The 21,545-nt window shown below is 49.9% G+C and overlaps 1 protein-coding gene across 6 annotated transcripts in view; it reads left to right on the forward strand.

Annotated features, from left to right (window-relative positions):
- The first annotated feature begins 1,003 nt into the window (after positions 1 to 1,003).
- Positions 1,004 to 21,545, forward strand: part of TNIK (TRAF2 and NCK interacting kinase) — a 158,441-nt gene continuing 137,899 nt past the window's right edge. For all 6 annotated transcript variants that reach the window (XM_084267688.1, XM_084267690.1, XM_084267693.1 and 3 more), the window contains exon 1: positions 1,004 to 1,138. In XM_084267688.1, the coding sequence (XP_084123814.1) occupies positions 1,082 to 1,138 (57 nt within the window). In that variant the 5' untranslated portion in view covers positions 1,004 to 1,081. The remainder of the gene's footprint in view (positions 1,139 to 21,545) is intronic.

The following is a 21,545-nucleotide window of genomic DNA, read 5'->3' on the forward strand; positions in this document are numbered from 1 at the left end:
TCCGAAAAAGGGAAATAAGGAAAACAGTAAGAGCTGAATCTACCTAGTTATTGCTGGCTTAGGGAGACAGGGGGGAGGTTGGCCAATTCCAAAGGCAACATCGATCGCTTATCCTCACTCAGGAATGGCACGGGATTGATAGGGCTGAATGCAGAGGGAGCAGGTCCCAAAGCCAGACCCAACACCTGGGTCCAGCTGGAGAGGGGCCACTTCTTGCCCTCAGCATCCTCAGGTGCATGGAGCAGCCCGGGCGGCCGCTCACTCGGGAAGACTTGGCCCTGGTGCTTCCCAGCACCCCGGCATGGCAGGGTTTGGGTTCTGCGCCCGGAATTCCACAGGACTTTTCCCACGAGACTTGCCCGGCACAGGCACCCCGGCGGGGGGGTAAGGAGGGGTGTGTGTGGGGGTCGCTTGTCACGGGGGTCAGTGTCCCAACTAAACCCATCGGAGGGGCTTTGCCATGAGCTGCGCCAGGGCTGGGAGCCTGCAGGACACGATGCGCTTCCCTCAGGCAGGCACCATCCCTCTGGGGCGGCACGATGCCACCGGCCAGCAGCCCGCTTCCCCGGCCCCGAGCCTCGTCACCGCGGGGTTACAGGGACGGCGGGGGCGGCCATCAGAACCCGAGGTTACAGGGGCGGCGGGACGGGAGTCCCATCGCCCCCCGGGCTTACAGGGGCGGCGGCGGGGCGGGGGCCGAGGCCTCTCCGGCCGGGCCCTGCCCGCCCCCGCCCGCCCCCGCCCCCTGGCGGCGGGGCTCGGCGCCGCCCCCGCCGCGCGCCGCGGCCGCCCCCTCCCCGCGCCGTGACAGACAGCTCCGGCGGCGCGCTCGGCCGGGGAGGCGGCGATGCGATGCGCCGCCGTCGCCGCCATCCCGGCGCAGCCCGCGGCGTGCCCTGCCTGCCGGCAGCCCGCGGCCGCCCCTAGCCGAGCTGCGGGCGGAAGGGCAGGGGGGCGGCGGCGGCGGCGGCTTCTCCTTCCCGGCACCCCGCATGAGGAGAGGCGTTAAATAGCGCCAGCGCCGCGGCGGCCGCCACTGCCCGTTCCGTGGCGGCGGGGCCGCCTGGCCGGCGGCGGAAACATGGCGAGCGACTCCCCGGCGCGGAGCCTGGACGAGATCGACCTCTCAGCGCTGCGGGTGAGCCGCGCCGCCGGCTCGGGGCCCGGGGCGGAGGGGTGGCGGCTGCGGGGTGGGGATGGGGGGGGGGTGGTTGTGGGGGGAAGGAAGAGGGATGAGGGAGCACCCGCCGTGCCCGTCCGTTCGTGCTCCGGTGTGGGGAGGGGGCTGGGGGCCGCGGGGGCTGCCCGTGTGTGCGGCTGCACGTATGTGAATACCGGGGCAGAAGCGTGCGCGGGGGTATGTGCATCCCTGTGCCCGTGTGTGCCTGCGTGCGCCGACCCCCCGCACACCCGTGCGCGGCCGCGCGTACGCAGGTGTGTGTCTGCACACACGCACATAGGAGCGTGTGTACGCGTGTGCGTACGGCGGGCGGGGGCTGCGGCTGCCCGCCCCGGCAGCTGCCCGGCCCCTCCGGCATCGGCTGCGGCGGGGGGGATGCAGGGGGTGCGGGGCTTTGGGTGCAGCCCGGAGCGCCCCCCCACCCCCATCCCTCCGTTCCGTAGGGCGGTGGGACCGGGCGGTGCCTGAGCTCCGCTCACAGCCGGTGCGGTGCGTAGGGACACACGGACAGGGGCTGTGGAGACGGGCATCTTGGGGTGCAGGAGCGGGGCTGCTCCCCAGACCCAGCTTTTCCACGCCGGCAGGGACCCCGCAGCCCATCCATCCCTCCATCCATCCCTCCATCCATCCCTCCATCCATCCCTCCATCCATCCCTCCATCCATCCCTCCATCCATCCCTCCATCCATCCCTCCATCCATCCCTCCATCCATCCCTCCATCCATCCCCTGCCGTGCCCCTTTGCTCTGTCTCCTCATCGCCCTCCCCTGAAAATGAAGCTCGTCATGTACCCTTGAAATGTCGGGCTCATCAAATGTGTCAGCCTCTGCGTGGGCTGTGGCCTGATGTCCCCCCCCTTCCCCGGTCTATTTTCCCTGTAACTTCTTTTCCTTTTCCCCCTTTCTTCTTCATCCTTTGGTCGTAAAACCGGCTCATTGGAACAGAGCGTGGGGAGTCGTTTGGAGAAGCTGCGTTTATTCGGGAGGCAACAGCGGGGCTGTGGAGGCAAATAAATAAAATTAAGCAGAACCTGCTGAAGACTTGCATGAACGTATTTTTACAAATATTACTTGCTTTAGTGCAAAAAAGAAAAAGAAAAAAAAAAGATGGCTATATTTATTCACTTGCCCTACTTTCTTCCTAGTGAGTTTCTGGTTGATTAATAGTGTAAACGATTGCTCAGCAATACACAGTGTAGAGGAGATTAGAGCAGGGGGACCATCCCAGCTTAAAACCAGACCTGGAGTTCTTGTTTTCTCTCTTAGGTGGAAGGTGCCTTGGGGAGGGAATTTGCCAAAGCTGGTGGAATTAATCTAGGAAAGCAGCATTGGGTTTTTCTTTTGGGGGGGGGGGGGGGGGGGGGGGGGGGAGGAGACACACAACACAACCCCTCTTCTCCTCCCCTACTCTCCTGAAATCATATTTTACTATTTTATCTTACTGTCTGCATTAGGAAGTTTATTTGAATGAGGGCACCGTTTCTTTTATAAACCATGTCTGCACATGCTTAGCTGTTGTTTTGGGGTTTTTTTTCCTGTTTGTGGCTTTTTAATAGCAATGCACACCAGATACAGTCGGGGTTTTGTTTTCGCTTTAGGAGGAAATGTGTTCCCTCCCTCCCCCTGAGACCAACCCGCAGCGCCCAGTCTGTGAGCAGAGCTGGTGTTTTTGGGTTAGCTGGAGGTGAGGGGACTTGGAACCCTGACCGGAGGGTGGGAGTGCAAAGATGTGTCCCCCTCCCCAGCTGTGTCCCCTCCAGCAGGACTCCAGGGGTTGCAGCAGGTCTTCCTGCTGCACGCAGGACCGTGTTCCTGCTGTGTGGACCTTTGCCCCTCTCAAGGGGAGAAACCTGCTATGGTGCTTTCCTGTGAATGATGAGAGATGCGATGGTTTGTGGGGCAAGAATAGGGGCTTTATTTGCCGAGGAACAGATCTTCTTTTAAACTAAGCTCTTCTTGCACTTGGAATAATTGTTAAAGGTCATAAATTCAGCAGATAGGACAAGAAGCGTGGATCATTCTGTGGGGTCTGAATCAGAAATCAATAGTAAATTTGCTGCCTGAGCACAAAACATGGCAGGGAGGAGTAATTCCCCGAGCCTTGTGAAATTTCATTTGTTAGAAGTGTCATGTTGCTGTGGGTTTGTAAGATGAGTCTGGATGGAGGAGACGCTGCTCTCGTGCCTCCGTGTTTGAAGGGCTGAGGGATGGCAGTGTGAAACGCCGGGAGCGGGTAGTGACTCAAAATCTGACGGGGGGGGGGGCTGATGTGTTCCTAGCAGCAGGGAAAGGAAACGCTCAGGCCACTTGCCTCCAAGTTTGAATCACCAAAACGTTCCGGGGGGGCTGGGTGTTACAAAAAACAAGTGAATGTGTATAAAACAGGTGGATCTCTGACTGCCAGCTCACCCCATCCTTTGCTTTGGCTTCCTTCTCTCACCGAGGAGGAAGGTGGATTTGCAGGACCGGAGCGTGCTTGGCACAAGCAGAGCCTTGCACACTGCTGTTCCTTGCAGCTGGCTTCTGCCTGCTAGCTTACAGGGTGGGATTTGTAGAGCTGGGCTGCAGGTATCACAGGAGGTAACCTAGGAGGTAGAAGGGGTGCTTCTGTTTTTGCCACACTAGAGTTTATCTTGGCCATGCAGTCGAGCTCCACCGCAGCGGCGCATCTGCTTGATGTGCTGGCTGCTGGGCTGGGAACAAAGCCCCGAGTTCTGATTAAAATGCATGGCCTGGTGCATGGAGTAAGCGCACTTCGGGCTCGCTCCCCCCGCCTTCCGCGTGCCGTGTTTGTATCCATCATTCTGGACCGTGCTCATTGCCATGGTACCCAGGTGTCCCTGTGTGTTGGTACAGAGGGCGGAGCGTGAGAAGGGCAGGGTGAAACCTTTGACATCCGAAGGATGCTTAAAATAGAGACCGGTGGTGGTGGTGGTAATGAGTATTGTTAATGTTGCAGAAAACTGTAATTTAAAAGGATGAGGCCATTGAACAGGTAGTGCTGCGTATTATCCTGACAAGGGGATAAGATAAACTGCGTTATAATGTTCTTTTGTAGGGGCTGGGAGATATTTTTGCTAGTCTGCTCAGCACAGCTAATAGCCCAGTGACCAGGCAAGGCTATTAGAATAATGATTAACACAGGGATTCGCATAGGCTGCTGATAGGCATGTTTGAGAAGCAGATTTTTGCAATGAAAGGGGAAGGAGGGTGAGGAGGGATGGCTGGATGCAGTGGGTCACACTCTGGGGTGGTCAATGCACAGCTGACCCCAAGCGGAAAGGTGGGGCTGGGTTTGGGGGGGTGTTACCACCCTTTTTTTTGTTTGTTTCAGTGAATGCAAGAGCCTGTCACCTCTTGCTGAAGGCAGTGGCCTTGATCCCTCTAAAATATTCAGGTCAATTGCTTTTTCTCCCATGTGTCTGCAGGGACAGGCCTCCAGCTGAGGTACTGACTGAGCTCCTCTGCAGTAGCTGCCACAGCTGGATGCTTCTGGGGTGCTTTCCAGCACCCCAGAAAGTGATAAAACCTTTCTCAGGGAGTTGATAGCCCCCTGGGGGGTAGGACCCAGACAGGCCTGGGACAAGCAAACCTCTTCTGGTCACAGCTGCTCCTTGTCTGCATGGTGAGGGGCTCACCCTGGGCTTGGGTCCCAGCTGAAGGCTAGGGGCTTGTCAAGCTCACCTGGGTTGTAGAGCTCCATCGAAGGTTTCCTGCAAGCCTGAGAGATTAAAAAGAGCCTTTCTGGGAATGGAGTAATTGTTTTCTTTGTGCACCTGGTTGTTGCTTTTGGTTTGAACTCATTAGCAAAACCCAAGCTTTAGTTATTTACTCCTGCAAAGTGCTGACCGTGCACCCTCTGGAAACTGAATCCCAGAATCGTTAGTTGTTTTGGAAATGCCTGGCCTTTAATGCTCAGGCTTGGAGAGGAGACAGTTCAGAATTAAGGAGCCAGTGGGTATTAGCTGTTGCTGGGAAGAATTGGATGAAACCCAAAAATGTCACTACTCTTCCTTTAGCTTTGCTTGTGTAGAAGTGAAGTTTCAGTGGCCGTTTGTTTGCATTAGCTGATTATTGTCAATGAAGATAAAAGCTCTCATATTAAAAAAGAACAAACAAAACCCAAACAAACATGCTGGCATTGTCCTGTTTCCAGAACTTCATCATTTTATGGAATGTTTCAGCATCATTAAAGATTCAGGAGAAGTTCTAATGGGGGATAAGCACTGCAAGCCACCACTCAGGAGCTTTATCCTGGCAGCATTACGTTGGTTTCTTCTTCCAGCACCTTTTAAAAAAAACTCTGTAGCTCAACAGAATCTGGGCAGCTTTTGCAAAGGTCACCTTCTTCCTAAATAGAAAGAGGAACAAATTTGACTAGAGATGACTTCTGGAGATTAAAAAAAGACATGAAGAGCTTATTTATTTGTGCCGTGCTTTACATGATACGCTACTGTGGAAAATTTGGAACGTATCTTCAACAAATAAATACACATAGTCACAATTCTGAGGATAGATGCTCTTGGGAGGCTTCCACCAGGGACTTCATCTGTCCTCTTACAGTGTGATTCAGTGCGTGTGTTAAGCTATGGAACCCCATTGTGTTCACGTACTTTGTATATTTTTGAGCCTTTTTTTGTTTGTTTTTAACTGTAAAGCCTTGGCAGCACAGTAGTGGTCTCTGAATCATCCCAAAGGGATGATAATGTCCAACTCTCTGCCTTTTTTTTCCTGCATCTGACTTCCATTCCTTGATCCAGGAGTGCTGATACTGGTACATTTGTCTTCCACACATGCTTGTCTATTGTGTATGTGTGCTCATGAGAAGTTACACCAGAAATAAGGCTGTCAAATGCCTACTCCTTCTGCTTGGTTGACTTTATTTCACCTTTTGGAGTTGTGCTGCTCTCCTGCGTCTCCCCATGTCTCCTTCAGTGCCGATGCTGTGGTTATTCTTCCTCATCTTTGGAGATCTTCCACAAGATGTTTCTGGTGTTTATAAAGGCCCGGAGAGCATCTCTGTTCTTGGTAGTGTTCCTGTGCTGGTCAGCTGTAAGAATTACTAATTTGGAGTGAATTTATAGTAAAACATGTGCTTGAGCAGGTTGTTGTTTGAACATAAGCCTTTTGTTGAAGCGATAAAGCAGTAGATATTTCACTGGGGCCTGTATTTAAACTGAAGTGGCTGAGTTTTAATCCATGCAAGAAACAGCTAGAGGAGGATTTCCTCCTTGCTCGGCGACCATAGGTTTTATCTGCCAGGCTGTAGTAAATGTAGTGGTGTGTTTTGTATCGGCTGAAGGGGAAACTGTTTCCGCTTGATCTGCGTGTAAGTCTCCAGAAATGAATCGCCCAGCTGAGGCAGAGGTGTCCTCAAAAGTTGTCGTTCACATCAGGCCAGGTCACACCGAAGCTGCTCTTACCTCCTGTGCTCAGGCTCCCAGCTGCTCTCTGCAAACCCTTGTCTGGCTCCTCCTAATGCACCCCCAGCCACTTTGCAAGGGTAATTATAGACATCAGCAGGAGCTCTCTGCCTCTGACCTGCAGACCAAGGACGGAGTATTGATCCCTGTCTCGTTTCTTCATACCTCAACTACAAACGGGGAGAATCCTGTTAGATTCCCCATGCTTTCCCCAGTGAAAACCCATCAACAGGCAAAAGGGTGCACAGCGTGGAGGAGCATTGGTGAAAGCTGTTGTGGTTTGGGGTGGGGAGGCTGAAGTTGAGGGTTCAGGACCCGCTTCCTGAAAGTAGCTTCAACCCCCCCAGGCGTGTCTGGGGAGGATGCATGCTGTTTTCCTTCATGCTGTCAGCTGCACAAGAGACCAGGAGTGTTGCAGGGTGAAGCACAGAGCCATCATGGGAGCGGGCGCCATCCCTTCTCCCAGGGCTCTGGCTGATTCTCTGTTTTTGCTACTGGCTGCTGGTTTTGCCCCAGCTGCTCTGCAAGTACCCTGGGAAATGTGGAGCCTCCATCACATGAGGTTTGTGTTTGCTGATGCTCAGACATCTTCATCCTTAACTTTCACGCAGACATTAAGGCAGACTCTGCATCAAAACCACCAGCACAAGTCATGGGTAGCTCTATGAAATGAGGGGTTGTATTTCCCATTTATAAAGCCAGTACTTTGTTTTCTCCCCGCCCCCCCTGTGATCATCCCCCACCTCCTGTCCCCTTTTGTCACTTTGGAGTGTGGTTGCACATTGAAACCGACGGGCTGTGTGCTCTGGGCTTGGGAAAGCAGTTTATATAACCTAGGTTTGATGTTCTGCTTGTGAATCGCTTAATGCTTCCAAAGGCAGGCTGGCTAACAAACACAGGCCTTGGGAAACGGAGACTCCCCCTCTCTGTGTTCCCCCTCCACAGTGCGTTCACCATGAGCCTTGCAAGGGGCCGAGCATCCCATTTCCCGTTGAGGGACGAGCCCTGGGGTGCTCCTGCAATGGCTCCTTAGTGAAAGGAGAGGAAAAGCCACCAAGGTTGGAAAACACTGATAAGAAGTTTAGTTGGAACTCGGTTATATAGCTCTGCGTGCCTGATTTTATTTTGTAATGGCAGCTCAGAACGCCTTCCTCCCCTTTGATCGAGAACATTGTTTTTCCACGTTCATTTTCTCTGGTGCTTGCCAGAAGTTCAAGGTTGTGCGTTGGTAGTAAACGATGGATGACTGTAATTGGGCAGGCAGCGCTGGAGGATCCCAGATGCATCATGCAGAGCCTGAGCCTGATGTTTCCTCCTTCCACACTGGGTGAGCAAACAGCGAGTGCTGCCCCATGCTCAGCTGCCGGTTTACCCCGAGCGCAGCTGAAAGCGCTTTGCTGTGGGCAGCCAGCTCACCGAAACTCCCAGCTCCGTGCAGACACCACCCCCTTGCCAGGAAAAGACCCAAGCAGTTGACGTGGTCTCATCCTTCCCACACACGCACGCATAACAGGCCTGGCCTCTGGCAAGTGCAGTAGCTACGTAGTTTGTGCAGCCAGCTGTGAACAGTGAGATGCTCTTCTGAGGAAAGCCTTAGTGATGGGAGCTGAGCATCCTCTCGGTGCTGGGCTCTGTAGTGAGGGTGGGTGGGTGCATCTCTGCTCACATGAGCACACGTGTGGTTTTCAGCTCCAAGAGCGCGTGAAACCTTTTGTTAAGAGCGTTTCTGTGCTCACTTCCTCCAGCAGCTGCATTTCAGAGTGCAAAGCCAAATGCATTGTTCAACTCTCCTGAAGGCAACACTTCTGAGCAGCCAAGGGTATTGCATTGGAGGTGTATTTATGTATTCCTCTTTAGAAACTCACAATTGTTAATAGAATTTAGGTGGCTGACGCTCCCCACCCTACCCCCCACACCCCCTTTAAAAATTGTCTTTGCTCCTAATTTTGAAACTCAGCAGGGAGAAGCCTACTGCCAGCTGAATCATGTGTTCAGTGCGTGACCGTGGTGACTGTTGGGGACTGTGCCCTTAATCTACTGGCTGGAGACTTGAGGATGCATTGGAGGCCATTGCTGAGGAAGAGATCGCACAGCTTGAATAATAAAATGTGTCTAATAACCGCTGTAGCATGCCACAGAAATACAGGAGATCAAAGCGTTGGAGGCATTTATTTTCATAATTTATGGGTCAGATCCTTGCAGGACTAATTGGGTGCTGTTTGATGTCCAGGCAACAATAGAAACCTCCCTGTAAATCAGAATTTATTTACCTCTTCCTTTCTCTTTCGTACACAAGCGTGAAGGCGTAGCGTGATTTTGAGATACACTGGCAAAAGGGAAGCTGCAGATCTCCTCCCTGCCTCACCCCCGTCTTTCTTGGGTGTAATACACTGTGAGTCGTGTAGCTGTCACAGTGACCAAACCAACTGCATTTCCTGGTAACTGCTGGTCCCTCTAATCTCATTAAGCCTGATGGTTATTCCCAACTGTGCTTCTGCTCCCCAAAGTGTAAGCTGAGATGAAACCAGAGAAGGAGCTTTGATGGTGTGGTTTGTAGGATCTGCCCAGTTGTGGGTCACTGGTTGTGATGCCCAGGTGGTATCTCAGCTTTGCAGGTCGTCACCCCCAAAACACAGCAAGGCAGACATGCTGTGGGCTTTGTGGGACCCTTATGAAGTTTTATACATATATATAAAACAGATGTATTTGAATATATGTTTTTATATATATAAAGACAAATACAGATGAAAATAAGCATGGATCTAACTGCTCCTTCTTGAGTGGAGTAGGGCAGCTTGGCAGGCTAGTGTGCCTCTGAATGGCATAGCCCGTGTCCCTGGTACACAGACCTTCTTCAAAACACAGGCCAAAGCTTTCCAGGCTGCTCAGGTGGCAGATGCTGGATTAGCCATGGACCTGTTCTCGTGCACAAAAGCCAGTTGGAAAGAAAGGGACACTGCCCTGAAGCTTTTGTGTTACACCCTCCCACTGGGTGCTTGTGTGGGGCTTCTCTTGTGCCGTTGTTTTGGGAGGAAGGAAAGACGGGTGTGCGAGTAAACTGTGTTCCTGGAGCAGAACTAGAGGCTAAGGCAACAAAATTAAAAGGGCTTTTTAAGTGCATTTTCTGGCCATGCAGACAGGCTGTCTTCACTGCAATAATCTTCAGCCTTTAGGTATTGATTAGCTTCAGTAAATAGTGTGATGACTCTGCTCTTCCGACTCCTGTTCCGTGGGGATCGGTGTGTAGGTCTGGCTGAAGAGGCTGTAATAGCTAAATGGGATTCCAGTAGTGAGGGCAGTTTACAGATGCTCCCTGAAGTGAACCTCGCAGCCAGTGCGACTCTGCTCGACTCCTATAAATGTGAGTAGGGAGTGCTCCACTGGTGACCATTGATAATGGCCCTGTTGTCTAAAACTGCCTCCCCAGACAAATGCCTTGCCCTGGCAGGGATGTGGTCTCCTGGTTCACTGTTTGGGGGGCTGTGATGCCTACGTTGTGTGTGGGGTGAACCAGGGGAGCAGAATGGTGTGGAGAGGCTGGAGTCTGGTTGAAATGTGAGGTTGGCTGGCTGAAAATTATTCTTCAAGCTTGTGTCTTGTCATAGTGTCTTAGTATTCATGTGTAGCTGCACATAGTTCAGAGTAGTTTCGTTTGTCTGGCTTTCCCCCTGCTCTTGGAAGTGTTGATGGGGTCTGGCAGCCTGGAGGTGGTCGGTTGAGCATTGGGTGAGACCAGATCCTTGGAAAATCATCATGGTAAGCTAAGAATGGAGCAGGAAGGTGGCAGGGACAGCAGCTTGTTGTCCTGTGGAGGAGGCATGGAAAGCTGCTATAGATATTATTTAGATATTTAAATGTTATTTAGATTTCCTTGCCGTAGCTGGAAGTCCATTGACAAAGCTTCCCTTCGGCATGCTCATGTTTTGTGACAACCTGTAACTACATCATGGAGGATCTGAGCTTCACACAGAAGCAGTTTGGGCCACGAGGTGAAATCCCAGGTTGCTCTGGAGACAGGTGATGGAGAAATAGGATGGATCAGATGTAACATGAGCACAACAATATACCTTTAATTCAACTTGAAGGAAATAATTTAAGAATAGTTGTCACTCATGGTGGTGACCTCTGCCAAAGATGACTCATGCTGCAATATAATGAGTCACTTGTTAATGGCCTGTTAAGGAGAAAGTGCCAAATCCTGGTAACTTCTTCGTTGTGCAGTATAAAAGCTAGGGTGAAGAAGGTGCTCAGGATATTGTTACCTAAAAATAGGTGGTATCTAAGAGTGCTGAAGTGCCTTTACTTGGCTCTGGGGGACTCTAGCATGAAACCACAAAGACCCGCAGCAGAAACTCAGCTGCTGCTACTTCAGCCTTGTTTTAAAAGAGCCACAGGCCACACCTTGTACCTATCCTCCCCAAGCCTTCTGCATTGACGTGATGTTGCCCGAGGGTGGGGACCCTGATAGCTCTTCTTCCTGCCAGATGGCTCAGCTGGCCCCAGGGCAAGTGCCTGCAGGTGGGAGGGAGGTGGGGAGGTGCTGAGGCTGTGCAGAGAGCTGGAAGGCTGTGGCTGCTTTTGCAAAGGCTGCTCAGCAAGAGCTTAGCTTAGGATGGGGAGGGAAGTCTTGGGGCAGCCTGGCTGATGGGAGAGCAGAAGGTAGGAGCAAGATCCGTGGTAAGGTCCCTGGGGTGCCACTTATGGGGAACCTCAGGCTGGATACCTGCAGTCAGGAGGCTGGGCGAGAGGGGGATGAAGAGCTGTGTCCGTGTGGTCCCCTGCAGTGAGGGCTTTGCCAGGAGCGCTCTCTCCATTAACTCCTGGTGTCTGATGTCTACCAGATGGGTGCAGAACAAGAAGTTATTTAGGCTGTAAGGAACCTGTGGTGCTCCTATAGTGATTGACTCAAGTGCTTGTTAATCATCTACTCATGCTTCCTCATACTGGACTAGTGGTTTTTTCCTCCCTGAATGAGGTTTTACAGTCCACAGAAGAAAGTGAGAGCCTGGTGTGAAGGGGCTTGTGACCTCTGGGGCAGGAGGACCTCCCCAGGAAGGGATAGGTGGCTTAGCTCCTGGGCTCAGTGCTGCAGTTTGGTGCCCGGGGCATGCTCTTCTCTGCCCTCTCATGTGGCACAGGGGTGAGAGGAAGGTGCAAGCAGAGGGGCACCCTCTGAGGAGTCTTGGAGTAGAAGCGTTACGCTTTTTGAACAGGCAGAGGCTTCATCCTGTGGTTCAGAGGAGGGGATGCCTTGTAGGCAGGCAGACCATAACCCTCAAACAGAGAGAGATGGGGCAGAAGTTGAAAGCTGGAGCTGCTTTCTCAAGACCCTTTCACAATAAGTTGTGGTTTGGCTTTTGCTGGTTGATGCGACCTCTTCCTGCTGCTGGTGTAAAGCAAAGCGCCTGCGCAGAGGAAATGTCCTCGAGAGAAGATGCCAGAGCCCTGCTCATTATCAGAAACGAGTGAAACTGCTCCAAGCTAATCTGGCTGCCTAAAAATAGAAGTGGTGGTAGGGGGAGGGACTGTCTTCTGTGCTCGTTTGCCCTTGATTTTCATGACATTTTACTGCTCTACATTGTGTGTCTTGTAGGGGAGACCGTGTGTCCTGGTCACACTGGAGCGATTCATGAGAGCACGTGCTTGTGTCAGAAACCATGGGGGAGGAAGGCTGAGAAGCTTATTCAGGGTCTAGCAGCTGTCTAGCAAAGTGCAGTTATTCAGGTTTATTCCCTCGTCCTCCTGCTCCTCACAGGTTCACAGCTTCTCCCATGATGTGATCTTGAAGCCTCTGAAGAAGTGATGTGACCCTCATTGAGGCCATGGGGTGGGATGGGTCCCTGGTGCTGTGAGGCAGTAGGAGCAGGGGGCATCTGCTGCATGTGAGCCTCCTCAGAGAGTCATGCCTCACTTGAAGGTTGCAGCATCTACTTTGCAGCTAAGGGGGAAAAATAAGTAAAAAAGAAGAAAAAAAACCCCTTATGAGCCTTAATTACTGTGTTATTGTTATTCAGCATTTAAAGCCCGAGTTTCGTAACTGCCTTGTGATATCAGCAGTTATGTTCTTTGTCAGTATTATGCTAAGAGCTCACCTTGTGATCATGAAATAGTGAGATGTGCTTTCTAATGCTCACCCTCTGTTTCTCAATGAGTCCATAAAACCTCTTCTGCTTTCCATTAATTATGGAACAATAGGACATTTTTCTCTTTTTTTAAAAGAGCTCAGCCTTTTTTTCCTCCTCTTCTTTTTTTTTTTTTTTCTCCTTCTTCACATTATTGAGCCAGCAGCTCCACTGAGACCTTTCTGTTCCACATAGCTAGACCAGAGGGGACATACCTTCTGTCCTTCACCCTGTGGGCTTTTGCCACTCAGAAGGAAACAAGAGGTTTGTGGACCCATCTCAGGAGTGGAGGTTTTTCTGTACTGGGGTAGTCCCTGCTGGTGCAGGGACTGTTGCTGATACAGTTGATGTGATCTACAGTTGATGTGTGTGGGTAGTTTGCAGATGACTGGATGGAGGTGGTGTGGTCTCTGGGTACTGTGGTAGAGGAATCTTGCGTGATTTCCTGGACTTACAGGTACCCAGAATGCCATCTCTTCTCTGAGCTTTCTCACAAAGGAAGCAATTGTTCCCCTGTAGAGGGGATGAATTAGGATTCTGTCTAAGCAGGGATGCAGAGTTCAGCCTGCCTAAGTATGCTGGAGAGGATAAGGATTTGTCTCCAGGCTCTGTGGCCAGCGCTTTCATTCTTCCATCCTTTGCATACACAGCCAGAGATGCATAACTCTTTTCAGATGCTAATGAGAAGTTTATAGATAAGATCCCCGGTGAGGGAAAGAATGTTAGAATAGTCTCATAGCTGAGGAAATCAAGGTGAGGGGGGGTCAAGCATCTTCTCTAGATTCACTCGCAGGCGATGCAGCCCTGACAGAGTTGGAGTAGAAGTCAAACCCCCTGGCCTCTCATCCTGTGTTGCAGTCATCAAACTATGCTCTCCAGAGATTAGATAATGTGTGGTTTTGGTGTCTGGAAGACTTGATGAGGAAATTCCTTTGAATAAATGCTTTTCTTGTGTACTTGCCAACAGAGAGCAAGGTTTGGGACATGAGGGAAGGGAAGTAACTTGCAGGTGTCAATTTTTAAGGAGAGAAATCAGATGGGGAGATAATACCCAACAGGTTGGAGTTCTTGGATAGATTCAGTGGTAAGGATCCTGTCTTGCCTCTCTGGTATGGAGGAGGTGATGTGGGCAACCCAAGGTGCAGTCATGCTACTGGCAGCCTGACATGAGTTTCAGTGCCACTGAGCAATCTGGATCTCCAGCAGCAGCGAGACATGGTGGTGGAGCTTGTTTTGGCCATGGCGTAGATGCTGAAGTGGTTAATGTTATGCCTGAGTGATGAGGTTGCTGATGGATGTAGTTGCATTTCCTTAGTGTGAACTGTGGTAGTAGGGTGCTCTGTGTCACCCCAGCCAAAAGCTGTCGTGTCTTCAGAGCGCTGGTGGTCTGGGAAACACTGATAGCTGGGCTGTGGAATGAAATATTCCTTTCCAATACATCAGGTCTTCTGAGGAGGGAAGAATTACAGGGACATTTTTGTCTTGTAGTAATTTGTCTTCTTTGCTGTAGCCTGGGGCTGTGAGGTGGACCAGGCTCAGCTGAGCACACACTGAGTGTGCCTGCAATAGAACTGCTCCAGCTGCCCTCCCCTCTGACCAGGAGAGATGGTGATGGTCCAGCTGGGTCTGCTGGGTTGCGATGAGGTGATGCTGGGTGCCACAGAGGGCTCTCTGAGGATTCAGGGTGGCCGGGCAGAGTTTGTTCATGCGTTCTGAGACGGTGTTTTGTTGCTGAAACTCCTGTGTGGATTTATTCCTGGTTATGAGCACCCTTATCTGCTTCCGTAGCCATTAGCTCTTTGTCTTCCCACGTGGGAAGCTATAACTAACTTCATCCGATAAGGCTTTTCTTATCAGCTCTGCTATTTGTTTATGTAGCATTCAGATTATTGTAGGAGCTATAAAAAGGGGGATGGAGCCTGGGAATTACAGCCGTGAAGGTTTGTTCCTCTTCCCTGCGCTGACCAGTGAGATGTAAGTGGAAAGTATGAGTCTCTCCATGCATCAAGCTGGGGCTGAGCTCTCAGACGTGTACTGTGTCTAGAAAGAAGCACACATGTCCTGATATTTCTTTCCCTTTCCATCCTTACTTTGTGCTGCATCATCAAAACGTTCCTTTTGGCCTTTTAAACTCATCAGCCTGCTTGTGAAATATTCAGAGAAGCTGGGGCTGAGTTGGCATCCCTGTCAGTGGGTTGCATCCTTTCTGAGCAGCTTTGATCTTGCTTACTCCGTGCTGAGTAATTTACACTCCTCTCACATGAGCTGCAGCTTCAATGGATGTGCCGCCCTCTGAGAGTCTGGCCCTTGCAAGAGCTCTCAGTTTCTCCTAATGGTGAGCGCTTAAATGGTATTAAAGCTGCTTATCTGAGCCTTGTGCTTTTTTGAAGTCATTAACACCTCTGCAAAGAAAGTGTAAAACTCTAGTAAGTCAGCTGGTGGCACTTTGCAATGGTTTGGATGCTGGGAACAGAGGGCTGGGCTTCCAGTGCTGGTGACAATGCTTGGGAAGGGTGCTGGTGACAATGCTTGGGAAGGGTGCTGGTGGTGGGTGCAGTGCCCACAGGTGGGGAACTAGTTCTTCCATGTGCGGTGGGGATCAACCTTGGGAGGCGATGTTCCCATTTGTTCCAGCACTGGGGCTTCCTTCTGGGTGTGAGATCTGGCACCTCAAGTTTTTATTGGAGTTTTTGCTTGGCTGGTTTGCTTTTCCCCTCCCTGTGATCGCCCAGGGGTCAGAAATGTCCATCTTGCCATGTTTGCTGTATCTGGTTTACTGGCACACTTCAAGTGATGTTAGCAATCTAAGTTATTCCACCTTTACAAGGAGACACTGATGTTCACGGGTGATCCCACCATGAAACTGGCTTTGATCTCCACCTTGAACACTATCCCACACAGCAGCAGTGCCCCAGGGCCGTGATCTTCTTGCATTCCTCATGTCCACTGAAAGATATCCTGCTCTGGTCCTTGTTGCTTGCTCTGCTTGGCTGGTTGAGCTCTGCACTGGGGAACGGGAAATTATCATGACTAACGTTATGCTGGTAGGAAAACTAATAGAGGTGAATTATAGCACAAGATACATGGAAATCAACATTTTTCTCCTTGGAGGCTGTAGATGTAATCCACTTAATATTCTGTGGAACACAAGATTAATTTTCTTCAGCATAATACATGTGAGGGCTTTTCTTTTTAGTTTGCTGGCAGAGGCATTGCTGCATTGCTGAAGCTGAGGGCAGGGGATTAGGAGCAGGGAGGGATGCTGACCCAACTTCCAGAGGATTTGGGAACCTTGAAATCTGGCTAGAGAAGATAAAGCTCCATCTCTGGTAGGACCACTCAGCAAGAAGCGTGGCCGGATGGTGTCTCTCACACTGGGGCTGACCCTGTTTTGTTTGCTCATCCGACTTTGCTGTGTAGTATGGTATCTTGACTCTCTGGATGTCTAAAATATTGGGGAATAGATCTGATTTGCTTGGACCATGTACTGAGAATCTCCTGGTGGGCTCCTAGCACAGAGCTGAGATCTGGAATCCAGCTCCAGCCTTGCATGTGTCGCCCTTCACAGCGTACCTTTGCTGTGATTCAGACTCTCAAAGCTTTGTAGAGGTTCCTTTAATAATAAAACAAACCCCCTGTTCTTTTTCTTTCACAGGATGGAAAGAATGCAGTGACTTGCCAAGCTTAAAGAGGAGTAGATACAGCAGAAATAAATAAATCAAGCCCATTTATTTTAAGTTGATTAATCTGATATGTTCATAGTTTTCTAAAATAAAATTTAGCCCTGGAGGTTTTAGCAAATCAAATAACAATAACAGCAATTAATTTAGAAGCAGTTATGTTTCCCATCCCCTTTTTGCATCCCTTACACCCACATAATTAATCTCACTGCTTATGTCTGCAGGCCAAATCCTGCTTGGGGATGGGCAGTTGTCTCTCTTGGGTTGGAGAAGGTGGACCTGAATTACTGACCCCATGCCTGAGCATGGAGAAGGACTGTGAACAGGGCTGAGGACGGCAGCTGCTGGGTGCTGGGTTCCTGGGCACCTCCTGCCTGCAGGAGGGCTCGGGGTGATTTTTTTGTTGTGTTGAAAAATCAAGTACTAAGGACTTCTCCACTTGCTTTGTTTTCCCATTTTGTATATGTCTTCAGCAGGCTGGTACCTGTGGCCTTAGAGGGCTTGCTTTGCTGCTGTGTGCATGGTGTGTTCGGGTTTCTGGCCTCTTTGTGGGGGGTGATAAATAAAGCTGCAGCTTTAGCAAAGAGCGTTTTGCTAGGCAGAGGCCAGATAATGTCATGGCTGGCTCTGGGGAGCAGAGCTAGCAGGGAGGTGTCCCAGGGCTGTAATTTGACAGAGAGCTCAAGTGATGCCATGAAGCAAAAGGTGGTGGTTGAGTTTGTGGGGCATCGTGGTGACTTGCAAAGCAAACCCAGTGTATCCTCCTGGGATGCGTCTGCGAACAAGGTCCCTTTGCTTTGTCTTAGCTGAAGTGCTATTATAATGTATCTGTCAAATGCACTAAATAATCCCTGCCCCCACCCTGAACTAGTAATTTTGGGCGTGGGGATTTGAAGTGAAAAGCATCTCCCTGAATTTACAGGAGTGTTTCTCAGTGTAAGAAGCCACCACGGGATCCAGAAGTCTTGTTGTGGGAAATTATTTACAACTTGGCAAAATACTATTGCAAATCACTTCAGCAACTGCATATTGTCTCTGAGGTTCAGGCCAGTTTTTTTGCCATCCATCAGGCAGGAGTTGTCTTTTTTTTTGCTGTGGGACTTTGGTTGCACCGCCCCCCCCCCCCCCCGCCACCTCCACCCCATTTAAGTGAGCATCTGTCAAGACCAAACCTTCAGACTCACTGCTGAGTCTGGTTACTGGAGGCAGGCTGTGAAATGTAGGGAAGAGGTGAGAAGCCTTCCCTTCCCTTTCCCCAGGACTTGTTAACTGTTGGGTGAGAAAGGTCTTTCCAGATACGAAACACACAAAACAACATATATTTGATATTATTTTAAATAATTTTACTGCTTTGCCAAGACAATTCTATGAAAAATGTGTTGGTAAAGTGTGGTTTTGGGAACTTGTTGAGTATCATCATGGTTTACAGCCTGGCTGCATCTTGAAGACTCTCCAACTAGTTGAATGCTCAATAATTTGATGTGAATCACTTGCTGGTTTTTTGATACTGTTGCTCCTGGAGAGTTATCTGATCCTTTCCTGCTAACCAGCCCTTGCAGGACTGACTGTGAGGAGCTGATTCGAAGTGACAGGCTGTGGGTAAACTCTTTGAAAAGCACTAAACCAGCAGAGAACTCCCATCTCCAGATGATCTGTGAAGATTGGTGTGAGAAACTCAGCTGAATCCAGTAGGAAGGTGATGTTGCTCCATACACATATATAGGGACTCTTGCCAAACTACTAAAAAGTAATGGCAATCATGTGAAACTGGGATGTAATGATTTCTGATGGGCAAGGCTCGCTGCCCAGGTTGTCTCCCATAAGGCTGGTGTGTAACTCCTGCTCTGTGTAGATGGCATGAAGGGTTCCCAGGAGTTCCACAAGACCAAGCCCTCCAAGGTGTGTTATCCTTTGGCTGTAACTTGCTGCTGCTGGGTGAACACAGATGGTCACAACTCTGGCCCAAGTGCCTTCTCAGCTCTCCCTTGGGTTTAAGACTCTGGGACTCCTTGGCATATGTAGCCAGAGATGGTGGTTGCACAGATCCGTGCTGTTGATTGCTGTAGGTTGTTCGTACCACAAAGGAAGAATTGTTTCACCCCTGTCAACTTTTCCTTGGTCAACTCAGCCCATGTCCTCAACTTATAAACAGGTGTAGAAGTGCAAACCAAGACTACTTTGCTTTCTAAAAGGAGTTTAGGCTTGGGTTTCTGTTTTGCCTCTCCATGAATGCATCTGAAAGTGAGATGTTCCCCCATTTTAAGGTATTCCTCTGGCCATACCTCCCCCTACAAGCAAGGGGCAAGGCTGTCTCTTCCTGACAAAGCCAATCCCAGATGGCCAACCTCAGCAGTCTCCTGTGAGAGCAGCAGAAGCTGGCTTGTCCAATCTGCAGTGCCTTGAGAAGGTGCAAATGGGCTTCTTACGCCTTCAAACCTGCACAGACCAAACCACAAATGGGACCTGCTCTCAGAGACTGAATTTTTGCCTGCAGGTGAGAGAGGGCTCTGCTTTCAGTGTGAGCTTGGCAGCAACCTTGCTTTACAAAGCATGCCTCTAGAAGGGGTATGTTAAGAGGCTGTAGTTCCCAAAACGGCTGCTGTGGTAAGTAATTAAACCAACTCCTCCGAGAGCCCATAAACCTTTGACAGCATTTACTAGGAGGCAGCAATTTCAGCTTGATGCAAACATTTACTGGCCGAGGTGAAACTCCTTATTTCTCAGAGGGATGAGATCTAAACATTTAGGAATAATATCTTACTGGTCTGAAACTGCAGATAAGTGACTTCCAGTGAGGAGAGTGTCCAGCTGCTGCGTTCTAATTGATGTCTGCATCCCAAGAAGTGAGGTACAATACTAGTAGTGACTTCAGATCTTCTGGGGACTATAGATAGGATTTATAATTGGCACAGTAGCTTTTTAGAGACACTGAGCTTAGCCAAGGCTTTTATATATCGTCCTGTTGAAGTTGTGTGCTTGAATTAGGCCTGCGTTGAAGTGGTTGATTGTGCTGGGGCTCTGAATTCATCTAACACAGCGTTGAAAACCTTGGGGTTTGCTTAGCAGTGGTGCTTTTGCTGGTGCTTCAGGACTGATTGACTTCCAGCTCTTCTAGATGAGCAGCCTTCTGTGAACTGGAAGGAGGACTTGTCATACAAGTGCAAACAATTTGTGGAGACCTTCCTGGGGATCTGTGGGATGTGCTGTAGAGCTTTAAAAATGAGAGAGTATTGGCTGATTTGGAGGGAGTCCCACTTCAAATAAAGAATGAGAAGAATTGTGGTGTCATGGAGGGTATTAAATATCTCAGTCAGCATCTTACCGTAGTGAGACTCATGGAGGCCAGGTGTTGATCTTCATTAGCTTTGAGTCAAAACTTGTTATCTTGTGCTTGAGTGACATCAAGATGAGATGGAGTCACCTTGTTGCTAGCAATGCTTAGGTCAGGCTTTTGAAGGAATAGAGAGAAGGCTTGGACCCTTCCTGTTTCAATTAGTATGTTCAGCTTGTGGAAGGCTTGTCCTTAGACTCAGCTGTTCCTTGGGGGAAGGTTAGCTTTAGATATGTCAGGGTAGTTGTTGTCCTCTACTGGTATCACTGGTGGTATCTTGGACTGTGGGACCCACAGACCGCAGTGGTACAGATGCATCGTTGTGGTTTGGTAAATGTCTTTCGAGGTCTGTAGGTGTTCCTCACCGACTCTGAGCTCCCATGTTTCATACTTGTGGAGGGCATACAGAATGCTTTTCCTATTGACACGGTAGTGAGGATAAACTAGGTTAATTTTGTGTGTGCAAGTGCTAGTCTGTAAGCAGGACATCTGGAAGTAGTCTGTATATTGTAGCTTTGTTGGCTTGGCCTCAGCAGGACCGTGTGGGACTGGACTGTGTGTATACATGGGGGATTTTCCCTTTCCTTCCTCCAGGACTGGTGTTGGCTATCTATACCTTTGTGGCTACAAACCCATGCTTAGATTTTAAATGGAACAGGTAATAGCTGAAGTAGTAGTCCAGCTTTATTGACTGAAAAGCCCAATGTGGCAATTAGTTCTTATTTAATTTTGCTGTTGCCAACTTATTTTGGAAAGGAAAGAGATGCATGTGTGGTGGCTGGAGGCTTTCAGCAGCAACAAGCTAGTGATGGGAGTGTTGGAGACCTGGGGAGCTGATTTATGGGTTAGCAAGGAGAGGCAGGCAGAGCCTAGAAGTGGCTTCCAGTAGGGGCTGGAGGAATGGCTTCTCATGAGATGCTAGAGAGGAATTGTTCAAACAGATTTGTAAACAAGCTTCTCTCAGCTGTCAGGTTGAGAAATTTTTCTCCTGTTAGTAACTTAGCCTTGACAACAGTTTTTCCTATGCTGCATAGGAGTGTTGTTTCTTGACTAACATCTTCCTTTAGGATCCAGAGCTGGGTGTTTGAGGGTGAGGGAGGACAAACTGCCTCTTCAAAATGAAAACAAAACCCTCGGTGAGTTCCTTATTACTCTTCCAAGTAGAGCAGCTTGTATTGCTTGAGTAGGCAGGTGGTGCAGTGGTAGATGGCATTGATGATAGCTTGTCTTGTGAGTGTCTGGATGGGTGGGCGAAGAAGGGGAAGAGTACCAAAGCTAGGAGGAGATGATGTGAGATTAAGCAATCCCCATGAGGGCTGAATAGCATCCAGTAGTCCAGTCTGGTTCTGCTTCCTTACTTGGCTGATAACCAAAGCAAAGTATCTCAAAAAAAACCCCAACAAACCAAAACCTGTGCAACCTTTGAGGTTTTTTGCATTGCTTTAATTAATGAGCAGGCTTAGGGCTGTGTCTGTGTGATGGGAAGGCAGTGTTTGAAGCTCAAAAAGATAATGGCCCCAGTGTCTTCTGGAAGTTCCCCATAACTCAGTATTTTGTTGCCTTGGCCTGTCTTCTGCTTGCTGTTGTCTGCAGCTGTATTAGCAGTTCTCTCCTGGCTTATGTAGTCCATCTTCCTGTTACTCATAGGGCTGTTAACTAGAAGTACCTTGGAGATGGAGGCAACTAGTAGGCTACTAAAAAGCAACTCTGTCTTCAAACACAGTCTTCAGATGCCTCTGTTTTTCTCCAGACTACATGCCATTTGAGGTAGCATTCCCAGGGTGGTCTGGCCCTCGTTTTGTCAAGTCTTG

The sequence above is a fragment of the Gallinula chloropus genome, assembly GCF_964237585.1.
Source record: "Gallinula chloropus genome assembly, chromosome: 8".
Taxonomy (NCBI): domain Eukaryota; kingdom Metazoa; phylum Chordata; class Aves; order Gruiformes; family Rallidae; genus Gallinula; species Gallinula chloropus.